General features: G+C 40.3%; 1 protein-coding gene across 2 annotated transcripts in view; it reads left to right on the forward strand.

Moving 5' to 3' along the window:
• NBAS (NBAS subunit of NRZ tethering complex) overlaps nucleotides 1-18,800 on the forward strand; it is a 333,954-nt gene that overhangs the window by 225,972 nt on the left and 89,182 nt on the right. For both annotated transcript variants that reach the window (XM_082426421.1, XM_082426422.1), the window contains 2 exons: nucleotides 8,705-8,955; nucleotides 9,977-10,311. In XM_082426421.1, coding sequence (XP_082282547.1) covers nucleotides 8,705-8,955; nucleotides 9,977-10,311 — 586 coding nt within the window. The remainder of the gene's footprint in view (nucleotides 1-8,704; nucleotides 8,956-9,976; nucleotides 10,312-18,800) is intronic.

The raw sequence follows: 18,800 nt of genomic DNA on the forward strand, positions 1-18,800 counted from the left end.
AAGGGTCAAGAATTATCTCCAGGATTTTACTTGGTCTGCCTTTTGGACAGTGACATCATTTGAGACAGAAAACACTAGTTAAGGACACAAGGTATTTCAGGGGAGGGTGAGGAAAAGGCAAAGGAATGGAAAAGTTATACACATTGAAATTCCCAAGAGGAAAGGTCAAGTAGACAGTGCATCTTACAGATCTGGAATTCAAAAGAGAAGGTGGAGCTGGAGATACTAATTTGGGAGCCATGTGCACATAGATGATAAATAAGCTATGTTGTGGGTGTGCTTTGGGTGATGAACATAGAATGAGAAAAGGAGAAGGACTTACGACAGACCTTGGGGACCTTCCACAGTTAGTGGTAGAGGAGGAGCTGCTAGCAAAAGGGACAAAAAGAGGGATCGAGAGGAAGGGCTCTTGTTCTAGGGAAGCCATGGGAAGGAATAGTTTCAAGAAGTGAGGGTAGTATTGAATGGTCAAGACCTGCTTATAATTCATCATCTTTAATTTTTATTAATATCTTTGAAATTCTACCCTCTACGTTTTAGTATTTATGAAATTGCTACATGGGTAATAGTGTTATCTATGATAAATATTGTACTGACTTCACCATTTTTGAGGCATAGAAATATGTTGAAATAAATGTTTCTTTTTTTTTTTTTAATTTATTTATTTATGGCTGTGTTGGGTCTTCGTTTCTGTGCAAGGGCTTTCTCTAGTTGTGGCAAGCGGGGGCCAGTCTTCATCGCGGTGCACAGGCCTCTCAGTATTGCAGCCTCTCTTGTTGCGGAGCACAGGCTCCAGACGCGCAGGCTCAGTAATTGTGGCTCACGGGCCCAGTTGCTCCGCGGCATGTGGGATCCTCCCAGACCAGGGCTCGAACCCGTGTCCCCTGCATTGGCAGGCAGATTCTCAACCACTGCGCCACCAGGGAAGCCCCCAAATAAATGTTTCTTATTATATGCATATTGGCGTAAAAAAATCTTGGCATTTTATTAAATATCTTTTTCCTTTTGTTGAATGTTACATAAAAGGTTGTCATATCTGTACAAACAGGATGCGCCATTGGTCTCTGAATATATTATAAATTATCAGGTACTCTAGTAACGTGCAGGACTGTTCCCAGCATATCATTATACCTGATAGTGGTATGATTATACAGACACACGGAAATTACAAAAGCAGGAAATCATTACCTCCTGTTTTGTCATTACTTGTGAGTGACAAAACACCTAATATTGATTTAGCAAGTGGTGTTTGGTGCTTTATGTTCTTTACTTAAAAGCCTGTTGTTTGCCTTACTATTCAATCCAGCTTAGTAACACAAGTATTAAAGATCAGCCTTGTTAGTACAATAGAAATTGCCCAATATTTACTTGTTGAGTCAATGCCAGTGGGAAGTTAATAGGTCAGAGCTACAAGAAAAATAACGTTCTGTACCTTAGGGTTTTGTATTACTGTTCCTTTAAAAAAGTCATCTTCCCCCCTGAAGTTTGTTTTTCCTGTAATTTTACATTCTCCTTCCTCTTGGTTGGATTTGGAGGTATTTCCTCGTCTCACCAAATGTACAGATAAGCAAACACACAGGTTGGGTGAGGCAGCATTGTGCAATAGAGCAGAAGCCTTCCAATCAAGAAACCTAGAGCAAATCCTGTGTCTCTCCAGCTGTGTGTCCCTGCACAAGAGAATTCAGTTCTCTGAAACTCATTTTCCTTTACTCTAAGTGAGGTGTCATAAAAATTAAATGACTTCTTGGTGAAATATCAAACCTACGGTACCTGACACATGATCCGTCATTAATGGTAGTTTATTCCTGGAATTTCACTCCTGTAAGAAAGAGATAATTGTCGTAAACACCCAAACTTCAGTTCCTGGTCTCCTTTTTCCCCTTATCCTTCCTCATTTTCTTTCTTTTTCTTGGTAGTTTTCAACATCAGTGATGGCTTTGAGCGGCTGTGTACACCTGGAGTCGGCTCCCTCTGGCGGACACTGGTTCTCCCAGGGCGTGTTCAGCTCCCTGAGCTCAGGGCTGATTTCTCATTCACTGCAGCCTTCACAGCCGTCTTCACCTCTAGACTGTTCTAGACACTTTGGTGCATCTTAGAGACAACATTAACTACCAGTGAGGGCATGGGTTTTGGAGTCAGGCCACATTTCAGGATCCAGCTCTGCTGCCCATAACCCCAACTGTGTACCTCGGCACGTCTCTTAATCCTCTTGAGTCACTGTTTTCTCAGTTAAGGGGCCCATCATCCCCACCTGGTATGGTTGTAGAGATTAGAGAAAATCTGTGGAAAGCGTATAGCCAGGTGGCTCTTTAATACTGTCGAGATGATTCCTGTTAATGTTCTTGCCGGTTCTGCTGACTCCATGTGTGTCTTTAAGTTTTGAATATGGGATCATTTTGAAACGGCAGAGGCTGCTTCTAGCTGATAGAATAGTACCACATTTGTTTATTCATTAAATATTATTATTATCTTTTTCCTAGTACCTTTGTGTTCCAAGCATAGGTTTAAATGCTGAACAAGACAGACACATCCTTACCATTATAGAGCTTATATTCTAATTGGGGAGACCCCCATCACACACACACACACAGTTAAAAACAACTAAAATATAAATTGCTGGTCATACTAAGTACCATAAAGGAAATGCACAAGGAGCAGATAGGAAAGGCCTCTCTTGGATGTAAAAAGAGCTCACTATTGGAGAATGGAGGAAAAGGCATTTCAGGCAGAGGGAATGCGTTTCAGGCATTTCGGGAACAGGGACGTTCTTGGCATTTTTGAGTAACTGCAGGAATGCCTTTGTGGCTGGAGCGCTTGGAGCCTAGTGGGCAAAGGCGTACATAAGGGCCAGAAGGACCTCTCACTGTCAGCCTTGATAACACTCCATCTGTTCCTTCTTATTCAAACAGCAGACCTGAAGGCCACACATCCTACATTTTCATTTCAGTCTACTAGGTACTTTTCCATCACCCAGGGGATTAGTTACCCAAGTGATTTTGCTTGGGTGGCAGAGATCGTGATGCCTCTTCGTCTCTGCTGGCTAGTCCAGTGGTGCCTCTTTCAGGCCCCTGGGAAGGGACTCTGGCTGTGCTGTGCTGTTCTGCACAGTCCATTTCATATTCCCTGGTAGGAGTCTTTGGGTCTCAAGTATAAGGATGGGCAAAGCACGCTGTAGCTGTGGGAGGTGAATGAACTCTAATGCGTCTCCCTTTTCCTGCGTTGAAGCAGGAGTGACACAGAATCTCTGCCTGAGGGTTGCTGTTGCTCAGAGTCAGGCTTGTGTCCAGATCGTCACATGGTAAAGAATTCTCAATTCTGGCCTTCTCTTCTGGACTTAGTTGAGGAGTTTGAGAATAGTTGGTGTGTAGAGAGGGGATTTAAGGCAACTTAGCTTCTTAAAAGTATGTTATAACATTGAAAAAGAAGATAAGTAAAAATTCAAACCAGGAAAAATCCATTTAGAGTAGGAAGGCTGAATGTAGAAATTCAGGTCGTAGGTCTTACTTATTTTTTAAAATTGAGCCAGACATAAAGTTTTGATATTTGTTTGGCCTAAAGAACCATGATCCTGGTCATGCCCGAGACTGTGATTCGCGTTGTGCGTAAGAAGAAATCTTCCAGTCCTAAAAATGGAAGAACTGATTCCTACCACTACCAAAATGGAAGCAATTGTTTCCATGTGTCTGCAGCCTTCCTTTCCATGTTGTGATTCTTAAGGCCACTTTTCCCCCAGATAGGAAAACATTCCTGACTCTGGCACAAAACGTAATAAGCAAAAAGATGCATTTTGGGGCCTGTTTTCGTCTTGTGGAAAGTGCACAGTCTTTGGATCCTGCAGGTCTGGGTTTAAATCGTGGCTCTGTGACCTCCTTCTAGTGTGTACGTGGTGGGCAAGTTGTTTCATCTCTCTATTCCTAAGTTTCCTCCTCTGCAAAATGAGTATTCTTATTCCATTTTGCAGAACTGCCCTGAGATTTGAGAGATTTATACAAAATGCCTGACATGTATTAGATGCTCAAAGGAAAAAAAAAGTAGTTGCTATTGTTAATTCCGGAAACAGACCAGATTTACTGAACTCACCCTCTGACCGCTATCAGCCTAACATGGCAAATCTGATTTTTTAACAATTATTTTTCAGGACAGTGTGGGTATCAGTTATAATATACCTGCTTTGTGAGAATTAAATGAGATGACATAGTACTTAACGTATAAGATGTGTTCAGGAAATGATGCCTATTGCTGTTTCTGTGCTATGGTGTCTTTTACAATATTTTTTTGTTGGAGAGGTAATAATATGAGACTACATAAACCAGTCGGAATTGACATTTTATGAGAAATGAAAAAGCTTAAGGGGTCAGGGTTGTCCTTATGGAGGAAACGAAACCTATTCACATGGGCTTCTTTCCATGTCACTACTCGGTCCACAGAAAACGTTCCACAAAGGAACTCACCAAGTATTAGTGTGACAGGAAACAGACTCCAAGGTACTCATTATTGATTCTCTCATCAACTGTGTAGGTGACCTTGCAAAGTTAAAGTTCATTGTTTGGTTTGCAAAGACACTTGGCTAAAATGTTGGAAAAACTGGAAAAGGCCATGATTATTTTTTTTACCATGTTTCCCCCGCATAATCACATATTCACCTGTCAGGCAGCACTGCAGGTCAAGTCTGCCACATCAAGTTCATTCTGAGGCATTTGTGTGGCAAATATCTTGGACTGTTTCCCTCAGGTCGGAGTAGTTGTGATTTAGAGGGTAGAATTGTGTCTTCCCACAGCAATCAGTGGTGGAGGCCTATTCACCCATGGTCATGGTCATTCATGTGGATTTCTGTATCTTCACACTTTTAGGATTAGTCTTTGGGGGAAAATGCTTAGAAGTTTCTGCATCTGAGCTGTGTGGACCAGTGGACCCCGTCCCTTTGCTCTCTCCAGCCTTTCCCAGGAGCTCTCTCCCTCTCGCCTTCTTTCTCTCCTCTTCAGTCAACTGATGGAATTGTATCAATATTATCACTCAGTCTCAGATTGAGTAAAGTAAAATGCATTTAAATAAATTTGTTTTCCTCCATGAATGTAAGTCCTTTCAATTCATGCTGTTCTTGAATCACAGTTTTGGCTGATTGACAACTCGAAGCCATTACAGAATCCCTTAATCATGGGATTAGTACTAATGACTTATTCCTTGTGCCTTTAGTACAACTAATGCTAATTTTCTTCTTGTAGTTAATCTCTGAAAGTTAAATTTGCACCATATATATACTTATATATATGTGTGTGTGTGTATATACATATATGTGTATATATATATATATTTATATGTGTGTGTGTGTGCATATATATATATGTGTGTGTGTGTATATATATATATATATATATATATATATATATATATTAGTTGCCTTATAGCTAAAGCTTAGAAAAACCACTTAAACAGTTTTTAAAGGTAACCATTGATTTGATCAGTGAAAAGTCCACAGTAGTTTCATGGTATTTCTTCCTACTCTCTTGAATGTGGGCTCTTTGGAATTGTCTTCTAAGCAGAGATTTCATTTCTCGTTCCAAAAGGAAGATAACAGCATCTTTCGATAGGAACTATTAAAATGGGTTATCAATTACTGGCATCTATGAAAGATCTTAGTACCTTGTAATTTACTGAAGAGGGAGGTTTTCGTGTTTATCATGTGTCAGTAAAAGTATTCCAGTATCTCTCTTCGCAAGATAATTAGGGAAAATTGCACATCAGGCAGACTAAACTGCAGGCACAGAAGAATAGGTGGGTGGGCGAGGGGGGAAAGTAACGTTGACTGAGAGAGACTGTATTCAGAATCAAGTCGAACACAGATGGACTAAAGCTGTTGTGGTTTAGCCATTGTCCATTGTGTAGATGAGTCTCAGACACTCTGCTTGCCAGGGGATAGCAGTGAAGTGTGACAGGAGAACTCTTTTAGATTACTGCCCCTGAGAGAGAACTAATGTCTGTCACAGAAAGAATCCTGGTTTTGTAATGGTTGTTAGTGAGGGCGCTTACGCTGCATTGGTTGACGGCTGCTTTGTGACTAGGTGAGCGGCCCCAGCCATGCAGAGTCCGGACAGATCTGGACGCTCCGTCTTAGGCGTCACTTAACCTCTCTGATGACAGTCTCTCACTCGCCTGCCACAGTAATCCGTGGAATAAGTGCAGGGTTTCTTTCCTCTTCCATCGGGAATGTCGCTCTGATTGCAAGTCTTTGTCAACATGAATCATCTTAATGGGATGACGCAGTTTCTTATTTCCTTCTTCACTGCGTTGTTTTCAGACTTCACTTTGCAAATTATGAAGGAACATCAGGAATTCTGTGACTTTCATATGCCACTGGGTGTACAGTACGGGGGTACCCTGGAGATATCGCAGGTTTGGTTACAGACCACTGCAGTAAAGCCAGTATCACAATAAAGCTAGTACATGAATGTTTTTGTTTCCCAGTGCATATAAAAGTTACATTTACACTATACTATAGTCTATTAAGTGTGCGAAAATATGTCTAAAAAACATGTGCAGACCTTAATTAAAAGATACCTTGTTGCTAAAACAATGCCCAATTACAATAGGAACATCAAAGATCACAGATCACCGTAACAGATATAATAATAAAGAAAAAGTTTGAAATATTGCAAGAATTACCAAAATATGACACAGAGACACGAAGTGAACAAACTCTGTCGGAAAAATGGCACCAGTGGACTTGCTTGACCCAGGGGTGCCACCAACCTTCCATTTGTAAAAAAAAAAAAAAAAAAATGCAATGTCTGTGAAGCGCAATAAAGCAAAGCACAATATAAAACGAGGTCTGCCTGTATCTTTCAGGGGTGACCTTGCATTCTTTGAATAGTGATAGTATCCGAAGAGTTTTGAAATAGCCATCCATTTATACTCACTATTTCCTGTACAGGCCTTGTGCTTTCTTGTCTTGATACTTTTGTTCATATTTTTTCTGCTTCATTCCTTTCTACAATACCAAGCTCAAGTACTTCTCTCAGTAAGCCTTCTGGTGTCATCGATATCTACCTCCTCTGAAGTGACAGCTTTAGTGACCCCACTCGTAACTGGAATATAATTGCATGTCCTTTGTCAGCCCACACCATTATTCTGCAGTGTTTCTTAAGTATGTATAATGCAACTGGATTTCCACACTGCTGGATGAGAGCTCTGTGTTGTAACTCTATACCCTCCCCAGTGCTGAGCACAGGGCCTTGTCCGTAGAGGACACCTAAGTTTTTATTCATTCTCCCATCTATTTGGCATTCATAAGGCACATGTCGAGTGTTTCCTTTGCACCAGACACTGGTGCTTGGTACTGAGAAGCTAAAGCTGAAGAAGATGTGGTATCATCTTTGCCATCAAGTGGTACATGGTCTAGTGAGGGAGACAGGCAAAGTAATAAATAGTTAAAGCATGTTATGAATAGACGGATACTCTGGGACATTATTGTAGACCAGGGACATTTTTATAGATAGGGATATTTCTGTAAATGTTTGAACCGTGTCTTAATAGAAAAATAGGATTTCTCTTGAAGTGAAAGTTAAAAGAGCATTTTTGAATTGCTTGATATTTTGACTTTATAAATCGCTGCTGTTACCCCAAGTATTATCACATCCTGATACAAATTTTAAAGTATATTGTGTATTAACTTTACGTAAAACAAAAACATGTCTTGGCAATTAGGGGGAATTCCAATAAACAGGGTATCGTATTTCAGAAGAGTTGCTTTTAAACGATATGAAACCTAACTTTGATCCTGTCAGAAATCTCACTTCCTGCTCCCAGGTACTTTCATTGCTGCTCTAGGAACCCTGGAAGCTGGGAGTTTCTGTTAGTGCCAAAGGCTGCTTGAAGGCCTCTTACGGTTAGAAAGCTTGAAACTCATCCCGCGTGGGACATTGGGATTATGCTGGGCAGGAGGCACGGTGTTCTGTCCAGGGAGAAGCATGAGACCAAAATTAAGCCCTCCCCGTCACCCAAAAAACACAAACTGATCAACCAAACAGAAGTCCTTAAATGTTTTTTTCAAGAGTTTAACCTTAAATGACTTAAAAAAAAAAAATTATAAAGACAGCTAAGTCAGGATGAAAATATTGATATGTGCTTTATTCAAGTGGCATTCGTTACTACAGGTAATTCAAGTGAAAGTGCAAGTATCTCTTCTTTTCTATTTTAATTCTGTTTGAACACAGTATCAAGGTTACGTCTACTATCAGTTCAAGCCTCTTTGATATAAAATTTATGCCTAAAAGTTGGGGTTGTTTCTTCACTTCTCTATTTCCTAAATTCCTGAAATAATAAATTTGTTTACATTTCTATAATGAAGCTCAGGTTTTAAATTTTTCTTGTGATATGAATAAATAATGCATAGTAGAAGGTGACAGATATGGGTTCATTTCCTAGCTAGTAAGCACTGGGCAGTTCTCTGTAGAGAACTACAGGGTACTGTAGACCCGCATGAGACAACATGAAAATCATATAGTACCATTTGAAACACATTTGTTTCCCTATATATAAACTACCTGCAGACACTGGTGGTTTCCTGTCTTTGATTAGGCAGCAAGAAGGGATTTGTAAGAAGTAGCCTTTCTTCCTAGGTTTCCAAAAAAAAAAAAAAAACCATGTTGTTTAATAAAGGAACCCAATCTTACCAATCTTAGCATACTTTCTTTGTCCTTAATTTCAGTCTGTCCACAGTAGAAATTGAAAACCGAGCCCAGGCCCTTCATCTCTTCGAGACGTTGAAGACCAATCCCGAAGCCTTTCACAAGCACATGGTCAAGTATATTTACCCCACGATTGATGGCTTTGATCATGAAAGACTGCTGTATTATTTCACTCTGCTGGAAAGCTGTGGCTGTGCAGATTTGGGGAAATACACCATTAAACCGGAAACCCACATTCGGCTGCTAAAGAAATTTAAGGTAGTTGCATCAGGTAAGTTCATCATTTTCCTGCTTGAACTCATTCTTTAAATTTATTCTAGGGCAGTTTTCTATATACAATCCTGCTCCTGCATTGTGGCTGGCATAACTGTGAAACCACAGTATTTTTATGCTAATAGACTTTATTCTGTCTCCAACTCCTTTACTTACTGTTGAGGGAATTAAATACTGGAGAAACTTAAGTCACACAGTGACTTATCGCAGACCTGGTACTAAAATCCAAAGTTTCTGACTAGTACACCAAAGGTTATTTCCCTGCTTCCACTGGTTATATTTTATCTACATAAATGACAAGGCTGAGACACTTCCCAATAGTCAATTTGGCAGAATTTCACTTAAGTGGACCTACATGTTTAAAGTATGTATGGAACCCTTAAAATAAGAGCCTTTGAATCTTTGATAAATTGTGGAAATCTTTAGAATGGTGTCTGTGTGTCTTTAGCTCATAACTAAGAAATTAACCGTGTTAATACCTCTCAAATCTGTATGATACTTTACAATTTACAAGGCACTTGCAAAGCTGCATTCATCTGCTATTCGTAACAATTGTGAGTATTTACTTCAGTTTATCAGTGATTTACTGAGTAGCTGAATTAGACCCTGGACTAGACACAGAGGAAAGGGAGTAAGATTCAATCCCTGCCTTGAGGTAGTTGATGAGATACTAGATGAATAACAGATGAATATAGTGCAGTGTGGTGAGCGCACGGATAGAAGACATAGGTGCCATGGGGGGATTGAAGAAGCGAGGAGATATTGCCATCTCCAGGGTACAAATGAGGACACTGGGGCTCACAGCAGTTGAGTGACCTGTTCAGGGTCACACAGTTGGTTAAGTTACAGGCAGCAGTTGGAACTCAGATCTTCTGATGGATCTCAGTGACAAACGAAGCTGTGCTGTAACTAAATCTTTTCATTCAGCCACGCAGAGGGGCTGTGTGTGTATTTGAAAGCTCCTGTATGGTTATCTTGGAATGAACTACTCTCTTTTTTTCCCCTTTTCTTTCCGATAGGTCTTAATTACAAAAAGCTGACAGATGAAAACATGAATCCTCTTGAGGCACTGGAGCCAGTCCTTTCAAGTCAAAATATCTTATCCATCTCCAAACTTGTTCCCAAAATCCCTGAAAAGGATGGGCGCATGCTTTCCCCAAGCTCTCTGTACACCATCTGGTTACAGAAGTTGTTCTGGACTGGAGACCCTCACCTCATTAAACAAGTCCCGGCGTCCTCCCCCGAGTGGCTCTGCGCCTATGACGTCTGCATGAAGTACTTTGATCGTCTCCTCCCAGGTCACCTCATCACTGTGGTGGATGCAGTGACCTTTTCTCCAAAAGCTGTGACCAAGGTAACCAAAAAGATAGTTTAAAGTAGATTGGCTGCTTTAGAAGAAATGAAAATTGCTCTTACATTCTGTCGATTTTGTTTTTATTTGCTTTCTTGAAATAGGGAATACTTACATGTTTGGCAGTTTTGTTTTTTGTTAAGCATGAGGTATTTTAATTGGGAGATCATTATCCTCTATCACAGTTGTGCAGGTAATATAAATCAGGCTTAACTGTTCTAATTTGCATGTACATTTTGTTCATGTTATAGTTCTCATAATATGTCATTTTATAGTAAATATTCCATCCTGTTCTTTCCAATTGACGAGTGGAAAGAACCTCCAGTGCCAAGCCCACATTACTCGCACTCAGAGCCAGGCTAACAACTTAGCGACGATTAAATCCAGGTCTTAAAAAAGTTTCACGTGAATGCTACGTAGTACATGACTTGGTGGTAGAATTACCCATGTGAGTCTGTGTGGCAATTTCCAATGTCTGCTCCATGCCCAGGTCTGAGCCCTTTAATTGGACTCTAATTTCTCCTCTCGATCCTTCAACATTGTAGAGTTTCACACAAAATAGATAATGTGGGTTCTTCTCCTCCCCTTCTTGCCCTCTCACCCAGACACCACTATTCAACAAATGTGAATTTCTCATTGCTTGGACACGGGGCATCATCTCTCCTAGAAAATCTCCCAGCCGCTGGTCTCAACTGCTGAACTGCATTGCGTTTGGAACTTCCTTTCATTTTCTCTTCCCTACCTTTGCTGCTGCCTTCTCTTTCCCCCAAGTTGGCAAGTTTGCCCAGGACCCTATCCCATGAATTTTTATTATAGCTATTATTATCATGAAAATTGAATGTAAAGGCTAAGAATCCAAGTCATTCATTTGGAGGTTGGCCCAGGTAGATGTTCAAACATCTATGGGGAGTACTAGTTTTAACTAACTTGCTAGATTAATAGTTGTGGATAAGCAACGACTTCATTTCCTTATTATTGTAACTCAATGAACTTAGTTAATAACTTAGTTTTAAATTTTATAACCACTGCTATAAAGAGGAGATAATCATTTTGGTTGTTTTTAAGGAAAAAAGTAAGGATGATTGTAAAGGGATGTAGCGTGATGTATTTGAAAACAGCACGGGTTTAGAGTCATATGGCTTTGAACTTTGAACCTGCCACTTAACCAGCTCTGTGGTTTAGCCTCAGGAATCTCTGTTAACTTCTGCCTTCTTCAGGCAGAGGCAGTGACTGAGGAATCTTGAAATAGATGATAGTATTATCCTACTTTTAATAGGTGAGGAATGGAGGTTCAACAAAGTTAATTTGGTAATAGAGGAGCCACAATTTGAACTCAAGGAGGCTTATTCCAGGGTCTTTGCTCTTAACCACTGAATGGTACTATTTCTAAGAAGTCATAGAACAAACAGTTAGAGTCAGGGGACCTGGAGCCTTTGTAGGGACCGTGGGAGAACAGTGGGGCCAGAGAGCCCCAAGCATTTTCAGTCCAAGCAGAGTACCCTGTCTCGGGATGTTTCCAGAGCGGGGCTGAGTCTAAATGAGGAAAGCCCGGCAGGAACCTCGCAATGTCTGGGGAAAGACAGGAGTCCAGCAAATATTGGGTGAATCTCCAAGGATGAGAAGAGGTTTGAGTCCAAGTAAGTACTAGCAGTGCCAGAAGTACGTACTGGAGGGAAGGGGCTGAACCAAGCGGGGAGGTGAAATCCAAGGAAATGGCTCCAGAGCTGGGACCTGTGAACCGGCTGAAGGAGCTTGACAAACAACCTGACTGGCCAGGAAGATGGAGGGGCCCAGGGTGAAGGAGGTTTTACATATTTTATATGAGGGCAGAGACAAAGCCCAGCGTGGCCAGCCAGGGCCACGTGCTAATTGTGAGCACGGATATGGGGTGGACAGACAGCCTAGACTTTCCGACAGCAATTATTTACTCCTGATTAAACAAACTTAGGAGTTGGATGTAGAGTCGACTCGGTTTTAGTTGGTGTTTATGATGTTTTAAGTTACAGCACCTTCTCATCACCTTAGTTTCTTAATTGTATATCTTTAAGATGCCCTCCAACCACGAGAAAATGTATGACACAGTTGTTTGTGGACATATGTGCATTTTTTTCTGAGGAAAATATGCATAGCTGACCCAGTAGGGATTGAGTCAGTTAATTGTGGCATTGCTTTCTCTTAGCTCAGATGGTGTAATTCTCAGCAAGATATTCTTTTACTGTAAACTATGTTAAGAGGTAGTTTTCTACTAAGTCAAATAAGGTATAGAAAAGTGAGAGAGATAAATTAATTTGGTATCTTTAGTCTAGCTTTATATTTGTTCTCATTTATTAATTGGCAAGCTTTAAATTTTCCATTCAGAGAGGGAAAGTATAAAGTTTAGATACAATGCATGTTTGTTTGAAATCACACAGTGCTATCCTAGAGAGAGAGAGAGTATAAAATTCATATTGAAATACAACCCTCACATGTCAGAGGACACATTTGGAAAAGGAAATGCGGCTGGATGTGGCCAAGTTTGCAAAACACCAGATGTTGCCACAGCTTGTACATGGTGTTAAAAATGTAGAATAAGTGTATACTACTCAAATATAGTGTGCAGTTTTCAAACGTTTACCCACATTTAATTCAGAGCCAAACTTTTGGAAAGAACTGGTGAACATCCAGAGTGCCTAACGAGAATAGTAAGCAATCAATTCAGAGAGGAATATCCCCAAAGCCTGAATTTAGTACCCATTCCGTAATGAAATAAGCCAGAGGAGGCTCTTCGCCTTCATGGTAATAGTCGTTTGCACTAGCAGAATTTGTGAAATCCTGGGGAGAATATTCACAAAGCATCATATGTCATGTAGGCCAAGAGTGAATTTGCACGACATTCGAGGTGATGAATATGCAGAAGGGAAAAGAATACAGATGTTTAAAGTGCATTGGCTCCAATTCTGAATTGTTGCGTTTCAGTTGAGTTAGGTCAGAGTTGCTCTCCTATTGCTTTTCCGATTCAGTAATTAGAAACATTTTTGTAGAAGGGTCAGAGAACAAGTTAGTGAGTTAGAAATCAGGTAAGTGGTTGACAAAGCTGAAATGCAGGTCAGAACACTATTTGCCTGGTTCAGATATGATGTGGTTAGATAAGGGGGTGCTTGCATGTAACCCCAGCCTTCGTGTTTTACACTCAACACTCGCTCTCAATTGCTGGTATAGCTACATCCAAAAATAAGGATGTGGAAAATCCTCCTCCTACTTAGGAAATGCTACTAAGAAGTTGGCCCGAATCCTTCTTTAAAAACCCCAGGTAATCACAGAAGTAGAAGAGGTCTTCTAGTATCCTAGAACCCTGATGCTTCTCAACCTGGAATTGGGTAGGCGTTTACCACCCTCTCCCCACCCCATGTGCACCCTGTGTTTCAGCTCCTACCATTTGTCTTTGATGGGAATATGTCTCCTTTGAGTTAGAGCAGAAAAATTCTTGAGAACCTCTTCTCTAGTCTGACCTCTGACCTTCAAGTGTCATTTCTATTGATAATTAAGCCACTGCTTCTGCTTCTATATTTATTTATGCACACACACACACACATGTATAAGGAATCTTTCTTTTTCTTCTTATATTTCCCACTTTTTGGTTCTGCCTTCTGAAGCTGTGGAAACAGCATAAGGGCATCTCTTTTTCATATGACTGTTCAAATTCTTGAACTAGGCTACTATTTCCTCCCTTATTCTATTATCTAGACTACTTGCTAGAGGAATAAATTTATCTAGACTACTTGCTGGAAGAATAAATTTGTCTTAAAAACCATGATATGATCTAAAACTAAAATTTATTTCATAAGTTTAAGTCTCAATCAAAAGGCTGCATTGTAGCTGTAACTTCAGTGTCTTTCTGGTGCTAATACTGTCTTTTCACTAAGGATGGGAGTGCATTTTTCACCATCATGAGCAACTGGTGTCTGAAATCTATATAAAAATGTTTAGATAAGGCATATTTCCTAATTGCATGGCATAATATATGACTTTCTGATGCATAAATCAAATGCATATTATGTAGATTCACTAAGTATTTAGGCATTACTGTGTGCCATATTACAATATTAGTTGCCATTGGAGACATCAAGATGTAAAAGACATGCCTGTAAGAAACCTAAAATGAAGGATTTCTTTTCTTTACAGTAAAATTATTATAATTGAGAGTTACACTCCCGGTGAAATTAGAAGTTCCTTGAGGGCAAGGACGTTGCCTTTTATCTCAAATGCTCCAGTGCCTAGCATAGTATAAAGTAGGGACTCCTCAATGTGGTTGTTCAAATAATTATTATCATAGATTGGCTATCCTTAAATCTTTTGATCTTTGGATGCCTTAATATTCTTAAAAATTGTTGAGGACCCTAAAAAGCTTTTGTTTATGTAATATCTGTTGATATTTGGCATATTAGAAATTAAAACCAAGACATTTTAAAAATATTTGTTTAATTCATTTATAGGTTAATTCATACATAGGTCCATTTATAGGTTGACATGAATAGCATCTCTTGATGGAAAATGGAAATATAGCATTTCAAAAAGAAAAAAATAATGAAAGTGACATCATTTTACAGTCACATGTCTGGCTTAATAGAACACAGCTGGGTTCTCGCGTTTGTTTCTGTATTCAATTTTTGTCGTTTTGGTTGAAGAAAATGAAGAGCTTTCAGCCTTACACAGATACAAGGTAGAAAAGGGAGGAGTGCTTTAATAGCCTATGGTGTCATTTTGGGTGTTCTTTGATGCTACTGTGAAACTCAACAAATGATAGATTCTTAAAGACTAGGTGTAGTGTGGAATCAGAAACCCTATCCTTGATCTTTCTGTGCTCTATTATATTAAAACTGTTGTTCTGGATTGCACTTTGTTTGGATCTTCTACCCATGTATGATTTGGAATATAATGCATTCGGCGTTTGGAAAATTGGCTCGCTGAGTTATACAAATCATCCAAATGTTGATACAGTGCATTATACATTATCAACAAAGTCACATGGGTTATTCTGAACGCCCATCTTATCCAGTGAGTTTTTAAGTATTGGGAAGTTGTCAAGGTCACAGTGGTAGGCACAAGTTTTCCAAAACTCTAATTTTTGCTTGAAAGCTTCAATTGTATCATTGGCAACAAATACTGTGAGTTATTTTCCTGGAAGTGACACGCTCACTTTGTTCACATTGGAGAAAATGTTTGCCACATATTCGAGTCTGAATAGCTATAGTTTGTCTACCTGTTGTTCTTTCAAGCACAAATGGTAATGCGTGCCAAAGCAGCTGCTTCAGCTACTCATGACTCAGCCACACAAATGCTTTTTCCTGACTACGCTTCAGTACACAGTGAGATGTTTCATGTGCATCTCTCAGTTCTTCACTTAGATGTGCACTCAGTGGTTGAGATTTAATAAAATCAATCATTTTTACTCCTTCATCAAGAACATTCTCAAGTGAAATGCCAATGGAGAACACAGTGACACTTAGTACATTTTGGTGCCACTCCCTTGATTGTGCAAAGTCCCCACAGTTTTATCCACCATTGCTTTTTCACCATCATATAAGTGTCAACATAGTGAAAAAAGGTAAATAATGTTTTAGTGGTAAAAGTCAAAAAGGTGAACAATTTTGACTTTGCAGACCTCTTGAAAGAGTCATGGACTCTTGTGGTTTGTGGACCACACTTTGAGAACCACTGTCGTAGGATATTGTTTCCAAAACGACAGCCAACCTTGATGCCCACATGAAAGAGCATTTCAACTTCCTAAATGTTTGTACTTTAAATAATAATGAAGATATGTCTGGTAAGTGCATAAAGGATTGTCTTAAAATTTCAGTTTCTCAAAATAGTTTAATTTCTAATCAGCTTTCCAGATGTGGACATGTCAGAAAGAATTTGAAAATGTAAATGGAATGTGTACATGGTACTATCATTATGTCATCCTTTGGATTTATGAGCTTGCAATATATTTTTTCCTTCTACAGATTTCCTCTTATAATTTTTTGGCTAACATATTTATTTTTTAATATTGCTCAAGCTAAGCAGGGCGTTCTCTGGGAGAGACGTATAAGAAAAGAGAAGGGGCTCAGAGGAAGGGTGCAGCTCCTGCAGGGCACTCCTTTAACCTGGTGTCCTCAGCTTTATTCCCAGGCCAGGATCTCAGCTCAAAGAAGAGGGGATTTTTTTTCTGGGGTCTGGATGCAATAGAGTATGAGGATGGTGCTTAATCGCGGTTCCACCCCGCCTTCGCTCATAGCCCCTTCTAGAATTCAGAGAGATGAAAATAAATATCAACAATAAATAAATATTGTTGGAAAAGCTGGAATTGGGGAGCATGGCCTGGATCTGCAGCCCAGTGGTCTGTCTTTCACAAAAGTTCACACTTGTTTGAAATTTGACTAGTTAGAGCTGCTGTAGAAAGTAATTCTAGAGGGAAGCCAAGGATGAGTGCACACCGAGGACAGGCGGGGCCGACGGGGAGTAGCCGCGTTACACGTGGCTTTGAAGTCTGCTCTCCTCCTGTGGGGAGGAATAAGGAGGGGAGAGATGCCAGAAGTGCTCTTCCTATGGTTTCTGCCTGTTGGTTGGAGTGAAAGTTTTCTCCTCATAATGGAAAGATGAGGAGAGGGCAGTGGGCTTTTTGTTTCCTTAACTAATTCAGCTTAATAATGAAACCTCTTGCCAGTGAGGGGAGAAAGGAGTCCAGGGTCTGTCGGGACCTGGTCCTGACGTCCCCTCTTCCTGGGGCCACACCTCTTGTACCTGAGTCTCGCGGCGTGTCCTCCTGGGATCAGTAGTGGCAGCGGCACAGCTTGTGCTTCTGAAAACTCTGAGATACGTCAGAAGAGCACAGTCTTCTGACTCCCTGCGGACTAGGCTAAAAATCTACTCTCTCTTCTATTTCCTATCTCACATTTTGCCCAACTGGAATGATGATTAAAACTCATCAGAAGTTAAGCAACAAGCTTAAATGAGAGTAGAAATATGCCAAGTATTACAGGTCAGCAACTTTAAAACGGCCCAAATTTAAATTCTCATTATTAAATTCCCAGGAAGAAATTGACATCCTTAAGATCAGATCCTCTTGCCCTTTTAGTTAAAGTTCAATTACATCAAAATCCAAAATTCATAAGTTCAACAAAAGTAAAGTTCAAAGATGATATTCCTGGTTTCTGCTCTGTCTTAGCCGGAGAGGTCTGAGTTAGGTGTCTGGGTAATATCAGGTTCCTTCAGCAGAATATACCTTCTTACACTTGAGGAGTATAGCTTCTTCAGAAAATCTGAAGTTAAGTTAATCCCACCCCAAGTTTTCCATGCATCTCATTTTTTAAAACTCTAAAAGAAAATGAGAAAAAAATTAAAACAGTTTCAGCGTCAGCTCCATTGCTGTGTAATTTAGGAAACTCAAGCGAATCACCAGCCCTGAAACAGCCAAGTGAAACAAGGTTCCTGAATCCTGTTCTTAGTTCAATCCAAATACACATTCCTAGAATGCTGGAGAACAGGGAGGTGGCTTGGTGGTGTGGGAGCAGAGGAGAGTCGGCAGAGAAAAGCTTACTGAGTTTAGCTTTGCCAGCATATCAGGTCAAACCAGTTGTCTAGAGCTTGGTTGGGCAGGTCTCCCATCAAGGGGTTCAATGCGGCGTGTGTTCTTCATATGGAGGAAGGGAAAATACCCATCCAGACTGTCTGCTCTCTGAGACTGACTTATTTTACATGTCCCTGCCTGCAGTCACTCTGCCTTCCTAATGTCCATTTCCCCATTTAAGCTCTGTGTTCCTCCAGTTAAGTGTCCCAGTGGCCACTGTCTCTGTCTTATTGCTATGGAATCCCACTTGTCTCAGAATCCTGTTCCCTGGGGAGCTTTGCCACTCATGCCCATGTTTGTTTCTGCTGAAAACCATCTGCAGTAGATCTCTCAACTGAAATCAGTGTAGATGTTTTTGAAACCTGTGCCCCTAAGGACCTGGAGAGGACTGTTACCTTTGCTTTGTGCTTGCATCTGAATTGTATGCTTGTGCTCCTTCCATGGGCATAGAAGTATTTCTATCATATCTTTGGGGTTTGATGGGGAAAGAGCAATAAATAGCATCCTGTCTTCCCAAGTTGCAATCAGTTAAGAGATAGAGGGATCAGCTAGATGGAAACTAAAGTCACTTTATTGTTGAGAGGATTGGAGTGTCGACCATGGCTTGATTTTCCATGGTCAGCCTTCCTCATACTTGCTCCCTGCCCAGATCTTCAGACAACCCTGCCAAGCACAAGGATAGATCTGGAGAGCATGTGTGCTTTCTCAGAAGGGCTGCCTCGCAGCTTGATTCCCGCTCATGGGACCCAGAGAGGTGGCCTCTGGATTAGTGCTGTCTAATAGAACTATGATGTGAACCACTTGTGGAATTTGAAATTTTCTAGTAGTCACATTAAGCAAAGAAACACAAAATAGGTGAAATTGTCCTACATATTACCATTTCAACATGTAACCAGTATAAAAA

This window comes from Balaenoptera physalus (genome assembly GCF_965194825.1).
Source record: "Balaenoptera physalus genome assembly, chromosome: 15".
NCBI classification, from domain to species: domain Eukaryota; kingdom Metazoa; phylum Chordata; class Mammalia; order Artiodactyla; family Balaenopteridae; genus Balaenoptera; species Balaenoptera physalus.